Raw genomic sequence first — 8,014 nt, 5'->3', positions numbered from 1 at the left:
CAATTTTTGCAATTTGCTTTTAAATATTTTTTTCCTTTCATTTTCTTTCTTCTCTTATTTTTTTTTCCATTTTTTTATCACTGAGAATGGCCATAGGCAAAAAGGAAATGAAAAGAAAAATTTAGCAATTTTTTTTAAAATTATGAAAATTGTTCACATCAATGCCCATCATGTCATGTAGGACGATCAGTGTACATGTCTATGATTTTGGTCAAGAGTACATTAGCAAATTGTTGAAAAATTTATGACTAAACTAATCAAATTATATGACCTCAAAAAGATCAAATTAAAAAGTTTAGGACTTAAATGGTTGTTGTATAATAAATTTAGGACTTCTTGGATAATTTCCTTGAAAGTTGTTTGTCGCCTGATCGTGTCTAACCACATTATCTTTATTAATTCTCATAAGTTTCATTAATTCATCAAAAAATGTGTGTCCATTTAGAAAGCTTAGAGAACTAAGTACATCCAATGGGTAATATGTCTAGAATTTATCTATAAAGACGCAATATCAACTTTAAAAAAGAAAACGATAACCCAACTCAAGCTTCCCATCGTGCTCACTTCAAATTAATATTTGGGTGAGGTTGTGGAGGCTGAGCTGATTCTTCCCACCAATGATCTTTTGAATGAATGATGTTTGATGAGCGCCACTGAGGTTAAGGACAATGATTGAGCCGCAATGGGGGGAAGTGGTACAGATTCCGATGCCTCTCAAAAGAGCATAAGGGATATATAAGAGTATGTACGGGGTAAAGTGGGGATCATATTCAATGCCATCTTTTTCATGCCTTTGATTGCTTCAGATTCATAGCCCAAGAGTAGATTCTGCAGTCCACTTTAATTGCTCCTTGGAACTTCCAACCCATACCCCCCCGGGGTTCCCTCCTTATGGATGGGTAGAGTTAGGGCAACTTTCAAAAAGTGCACTGCAGATTTTACTCATTCTCTATCCATAGGGATGAATTCAGAGGTCTAACACACATCGAAGAACAGTGGAGTCTTTTGTATGTAATCTGCTTGCAGTAGGAGGAAATGCTTCGGTTTATCATTTGATAAGAACCAAGAGCTGACATGTGCCAAAGGAACATTGACTTGGACTAAAGTTGTGTATCTCTTCCTCTTCTTTTTTTCCTGTTTTCATGGGCTTTTGGCCACTTGATGGGCTCACCTAAGACCTACGATCAGGAAGTCGAATGGCATAGCTGCGGCCAGGACCCTGCAACCCTGACGAGTACCTCGGCCTGAGGTCGGGCTCGATAAGCACCAATGGAGCGCACATATTGACAAAATAATATTGACATAGCATGACCACGGTCTTTTCTTCTACAACACAGTTCTTTTAGTTTACTTGTTGAAAGAAGAAATTGGCTCATGTCATAGGATGGGAAACCCATAAGCCAAAATGAGAGTGAGAAAATCATAAGAGAAAAGGAAATGGACATGGAAAATTTTTCTATGAACAACTGTCTAAAAGCGAAATGTCTGGAAAAGAAAGATTGACAAAGCATCAACAACCGAAGCGCGATTAAGCAATAACAAACAGATTTATCATTCTATGAGCTATGCCCCCAAAAATATAATACAGCTCCTGGCCACATATTTTATAGGAACCGACTTAGACACTTCTGTATACGTCAATCCACTAATCCTGCACAACTTTCGTCATGGCGATATCCTTCGATAATTATGCAGGAAATAGCAGGATCGGGCCTCAACTGTATTAAAAGTCTGGCAACCATTTTCGCCAACTGGTCGATCTTGCATCCCTCGATAAGAACCTGGGAAGGCTAAGCAGACTATTGACCCGGGTAACACCTTCCAAAGCCGACCACTCTTCGTCCTCGGTCGTGGAAATGCACTCTGCAAGGCTCCTCTTGGAGTGTGCTCGGAGCTTTCCAGAAACTTTCCCCTCTGAATGTTCAGGGACTGGGACAATCTCATCAGTGCCTCGAGCACTTGCGTGCTCGAATTCAAGATCACGACAATCACCATTGATATCTAAGGCTTCTGATTTATCAGCGGTTACTGCCACTGTTATGACCGGTGGCTCTGGATTTTTCGCCATCTCACCCATGGGCCAAGCTTCCCTTGAGGGCAAATGGTCCAGAAAGAGGCATACCGCTGCACAATCATCAGTCTTCGAATTAGGGTACTTAAGCCTCCAGGCACGAACTGCACAATCAACAAGGGCTCTAGCAGCTGTTGTACGCGAGGGTGCTGACGACACTATGTCAATGGCTTCCTTATTTGATAGAACATCCCAAACCTGTGAGAATGATGTTGGAATCATCAAAAGATTTCCTTTAAAGAAAAGACTATCACTTCCTGGAAATGACGACAGACATGTAGGCATTGCTGAATTGATATTCTTAAGGAGACTAGGGAGTCAAAATACTGCAGTGATCCTCATGGATAATGTCAAGGAGCAGAGAGGTATAAAATGCAAGCAGCAGAGATAATTCAAATGGTAAACACGATCCAATATTCAAAAATTGATAAATACATACAAAGTCCTTCAGGCTTGAGAGAGAGAGAATAATAAACCATCAGCAGCCTGAATGATATCAGATGATAAAGGAAAAGCATGGAAGCAAAAACATTTAAGTTTTCAGAGACAGTATCGCTTGCCAAAACCATCGACCACATAAGTATTATTGAATTGCATGATGGCTCAAACAAAGTGCACACCAGGTTAGAAGTGTTTAGTTACAAAAATAAGTGAGAAGTGTTTGGGGGATTAAACAAGGTGCATCATATATCAGTGACAAAACACCATAGACATCAAGTAGAGGCATGTTTGAGGGATCAAATGCAATGCATCACATATCAGTGACAGAACACAACTGCAAAAAATTTTCATCGGGTTCTCAACTACAGTTAAGGGGGAAAGAAAATACCCCATCTGTGGCCATAATGATGAATTCATCTCCTTCACTAAGGTGGCGATAGTAGATATCTGGGACTGATATCAAGCCAAAGTCCTTGAGACAGAAGTCCCCAAAAGCTCTAGCCATGGCTAAACCAGGTGAGTCATTATTTGGCAACCAAACACGTGCAACCTCTGGCTCATCTTGCAAGGCAAAAACCCTGCCTTTGCACTCTTGTATCCTCGCTGCCTCCCCTGGACATAGACACGCAAGACCATCAGATTGCAAAGAAGCTTATAGGTTGCTTGTGTGTGTGTGTGAGAGAGAGAGAGAGAGAGAGAGAGAGAGAGAGAGAGAGACTTGGAAGATCTGGCTTCAAATCCACAGTCAGTTGGACAGCAACCAACAAATTATCTTCGTCCCTTGTTGCAAGTACTGCTCTAGAGTCACCGACGTTTCCTATCACAAGATGCTGCCCCTGATAAACCATAAATAAAATGAATGAGTTGAAAGAAAGAAAATCATGGCATAAGATGTTTAATGAGACTTTCTTCAGTGAGATTTGCTAGATATAGATATCTTAGCGAATCTATGGAGCAGTTCAGAGATTCATAATCACATCAATGTCCTAAGCAGTCATGTGATCTCTGCAAAGGAAAACACGAAGGACTCCCATTCCTATACATAAAGAAAACAAGACAAATTCCTCAATCTGCAGAGAGCTGACGAGAGCAGTTCAACCAGTAAAATTGCAAAACTAATGCATGTTTACCTTTTTCACTTTGCATTAATCCAACTTTGATTCAAGGAAGCAATAAACTAACTGGTAGACTGTATAATTGATGAAATTCATTTGAAGTACTGCCGATATAATGACACCATTGGCGTGAGGGATAAATGATGTGGAATGTAATGAAAAGAGGAATGCAAATGAAATAAAATGATTCTTTTTTCTGTTGACAAAAGAAACATGAGTGAGAGACGGTAAGCAAGGAAGTAAAATGCTTCAAGCTTGTTAGTTAAGGGGTAAAAGGTGTTGCTTTTACAAAGGGTATGCTGGGCCCCATTTAGGAAAGTATATCCACCGCAAGAAAGTCAATGGGAACTAAAATTGTGCCTTCTTCAGAATTTTTTTCTACCAAACAATGCCCGAAGATATATGAGGTAAGGCTCCTCAACATGCATGTGAGGGAAGGTACATTAGGAAGTAAAATTGTGCCTTCTTCATCTTACAAAATGAATGTAATCAGCAATCTATCTCATCAATCAAATTAGAGGGGAGCTCTCTCCCTTGATCATAATAAATTACCATGAAACTTTGGAGCAACAAAAAATGCCTTCAAAATTGTAACGTATAGAGATCAGCGAAATCAGCACTCTTGAAATTAATCTTACAATGAGGCCATTTTAAGGACCAGGTATCATGTACAGAAGGTTAACTTATCACCCAAAGTTGCAGAAAGATTGGTAGTAGCAGCTGCAAGCTAGCTGTGGTAGCAAGTAGTAGGAGTAGTAGTAATCCTACTAGTAGTGGCAGTGGCAGTAGTGGTCTGTTTAGAATCCAATTTTGGAATCAATTTTTTCCAGCATGAATTCTGCATGATGTTAATTTGCTACCCAGTAAGATGTCAACATTAGTATTATGATTTTTCCAGCATGAATCCTGCCTCAGGAACTATCTCCACATCAAAACACTTGCAAACAGATACCAATTTAATCACCAGAAGATAATTGAAAAGATAAAGTTAAAAAGAAAGTCAATAAATACCTTTTTTTTTAGCTTTGAAGAACTTCAGTAATTAAATATGGGAAGAAAAATGGAATAAACTGGAAAGGAATCATAAAATTCTTGGTCTGTTTGCAAATGCAGAAAATTCATGATCCTAGGATGCCACAAAAGTTATTAACAAAGAGCATCTTCACATTACTGAAATGCAAACTTGAACTCGAGAGTTATCATAGCTTACTGAGACAATCTTGATTTCTAATTCAGCATTATTAAAGGTATATATATTGAAGTGAGAGAGGAAAAGAATACAGAAGCAAACAAATCGTAAGCCATAAGCATGAGAAGAAACTACTTCAAGGTTGATGCCAGTTTTTCATTACCTGCTTTATCAAGGTAACGGCTGTTGTTCCACTGCAGAAACAGTCGATGGTTGGATGCAACTTCAATTCCTTGTCCATTAAGTTGAAAGATTTTAACATTGACTGTCTAAGTGGAAGAAGCACCTCAGGAAGTCTCTCCTTTTCTTCAATTGCCCAGGACTCAGACCACTGATCCTCTGAGGCAACTATAGCACCTTCCTCATTAGTTGTACCACTGGGAGAATTTTTGTTGTTGGCAAGGTCGCTCTCATCAACACTTGAAGAGGCAGTCCACTGGGTACAGAGTATAAGTGGGAGAGAATCTCGAACTTTCTTGGCAACCATATGACCAAAAGGACCATGACCATCAAATACTCCACAGAATACTGTATCACTTCTTGAACTGTAATTCTATCAACAGAAAATTTCCTATGAACTCAAACCCCTCATGGCCTATAAGGAGTGAAATGATTATATTCGCAGAGAGACAAAATATCTAGTTTTTACTAACTAAAGAAAATATGAAGTGTATAAAGGATCAATAGCCATAGGAAATTAAGGTAAAATCTATACGTGCAGACCATCACATGCAAGTATAAACGAGGCACATTATTGTTACTACAGCATAAAGTTCTCCCTGTTAAACATCCTATCTCAATTAAGGTTACTAGCCGATTCTTCCAGAATCTTTGTTGGTTGACATCAAAAGAAGTAACATTTCATTTTCACCCCCATTGTACTCACAGCCAACTACAATACACTAATATTATCCATGCGATCTTATCCTCCTTCAGTGTCACTGTCCAGGACAACTTGATCCTCTGTCTTCAGTTAAAGAAACATGCAAGAAAGTGTGCTACATGTCCCACATCCATGGTGAAACCAGATTTACACAGTTCATGCACTTGAACAAGATTCTTCCACTAAAAAGCCGAAGCTTCCAGATTAGACTTCCAAAGCTCTCAGACAGTAATGTTTTTCTTCTTTGCTTTTTAGTTCTACAAAGTTGTAACTGTAGCAGAATGTGTATCTAACATGCAAGCAGCATTTCAAAAGGACTACTGCCTGACATTATACATGATCATCTTCATCCACTAAAAAATCAGCATCAACTAGTTCTGACCAAAAAAAATAAAAAAAATCAGCACAAACTAGTCATCCTATAGAAACGAACAGCTCTGCGCTGAAAATCCCAAACTTTTCATGCCGCATTCATTTCTCCTCACATTCACAAAGCAACTCTTGCGCAAGCGTTTCTCCCTCACCTCGCTAAATGCCCGCCAGAACAATCTTATGGCGCCATAAACAATAAGCCAGTTTTTTAGAAAGGTCACTCAAGACAAAGCAAGAGAATGCCCACACAACCACTGTCAAACTCAACACTGCACATCCTAAAAGCTCAATTTTCCCGTTATGTCTTGAGAATGTCTATGATAATTTTCCCCACAGAAATACACCTCCTTGTCCAAGACTTCTGGTCAAAACTTATCACAGACACAGAACAAGAAACACACTTCAAACTCGGTGACAACTGCCGAGAAACACATCTTGTTAAAATGAATAAGAACCCACGAAAGATTATAGGCACGCGGTACGAACCTCCCAAACAACCATGGCGTCTTGATTGGTACCTTTCTTGCCCTGTTGCGTGTACACGCAAGCCACATCGCTAGCCCCATTCACGCACATCTTCCCAGCAACATGAATCTGACTCTGGTTCAGCAGCTGGTCGTTGTTCGCAGACCTCCTCTTGCTCAAGCTCCCAATCTTCTTCCACCTCCCGGAGCCGGAGCCCGGCCCACGCGCCGCCACCCCTGCCGACGTGGGATCTCCCTCGGCCGCAACCCCCACCACGCTCCGGCCCTGCCCTCCCGGCCTCGAACAGCAAGAACCCATTTCGATTCCTCCCGCGAAAAGAATCCGCACAACATAAAGAAAGGAGGGTAGGGTGGGAAAAAAAGGAGAGAAGCAAAAAAATTCAGAACTTTCTCCGGCCCATCCCTTTCGAAACGTACGCTTCTCGGGTGCGGGTTGGGGTCAAAACATAAAAGAAGGGCGGAGTGGGGCAGTCGAAATTAAAAGGGAGGGGAGGAGGATCGGGAGGAATACGAAAGACGGGGGCGGTAGTAGGTGGGTGGTTGGGTTATAAATGTCAGCGCAAGAATCACATCCCGTTCCGGCCCCCCCCGATCGGTGCTCGCAATCAAACCCCCACGGAGAAGGGCCGCCAGAGGGGAGAGAGCCAGCCGGAGAGGGAAGAGGACGGGAGAGCGGGAGAGGACGTGCCCACCGACGCAACACGCCTCAAAGAACTTTAAAGAAAGTGCGCCGTTCGTGTTCAGAAAAGGGATCAGCAAGCGAACAAGGACCGCTGACAGCCACGGAGCAGGTGGAGGGAGGGCGACGGTGGTGGTGGTGGTGGTGGTGGGGCTTCTGAGGGTGACAAAAGAGAAACGGAGTGGACGACTTACGGAGTCGTCGCGATCTACGGCAGCAGTGGGATGGAAGCGAGCTTACGTTTCGGCTTGCTTCCTACTGGACCGCGGTCAAACGTGGGTGTTGCTTTTTATCTTTTCTTGTTCTTGCTCTTTTTTCTTGAGTGGACCCCACGCCTTTCCGGAAGTCAATGGTCGGGTTCTCGAATTTTTTTCGTGGTCCGGTCAAAGGGGACACGTGGGCATTGCCCATGGCACCCCCGCTAACGACCTTCTCACTAGTCGTCCACGTGGACACGTCAGGTGGGTTTTCGTTTTTTTTTTTTGGTCGAAAGGTGGGTTTTCGTTGGGTGGGTGGGTGGGCTTTGAGTTCGGCCGGCGGCGAATTGGGCTTCTTGTTCGCGAGAAAGGGGCCCAAGAAAATATTGGCCTTAGACATGCTTTACTTCAAGGAGCCTCTCCAGGAGAATTTTTGAAAATGATTGTTTGTGTAGCTGAAATAATTGAAATGATTGTTTGAAAATGACTTTTTTGTAGGCAACATAAAATTATTTTTTTTCAAATCATTCATTTTTTCCTGAATAGATTGAGCCATTTAAAACAATTGATTTTCAATGCAGC

General features: G+C 41.7%; 1 protein-coding gene across 1 annotated transcript; it reads right to left on the bottom strand.

The window, feature by feature from the left end:
* Nucleotides 1-1,428: 1,428 nt before the first annotated feature.
* On the bottom strand, nucleotides 1,429-7,477 carry LOC104449060 (probable protein phosphatase 2C 6). Its single transcript, XM_010063072.3, has 5 exons — nucleotides 6,558-7,477; nucleotides 4,980-5,369; nucleotides 3,231-3,348; nucleotides 2,901-3,124; nucleotides 1,429-2,269 (listed from the first exon to the last, which is right to left on the bottom strand). The coding sequence occupies exons 1-5, from the start codon at nucleotides 6,852-6,854 to the stop codon at nucleotides 1,724-1,726; spliced, it is 1,575 nt and encodes a 524-aa protein (XP_010061374.2). The 5' UTR covers nucleotides 6,855-7,477; the 3' UTR covers nucleotides 1,429-1,723.
* Between the last annotated feature and the right edge of the window lie 537 nt (nucleotides 7,478-8,014).

This window comes from Eucalyptus grandis, chromosome 6 (assembly GCF_016545825.1).
Source record: "Eucalyptus grandis isolate ANBG69807.140 chromosome 6, ASM1654582v1, whole genome shotgun sequence".
NCBI lineage: Eukaryota > Viridiplantae > Streptophyta > Magnoliopsida > Myrtales > Myrtaceae > Eucalyptus > Eucalyptus grandis.
Note: the sequence above shows the minus strand (reverse complement) of the source record. Positions and strands in the feature narration are given on the sequence as shown.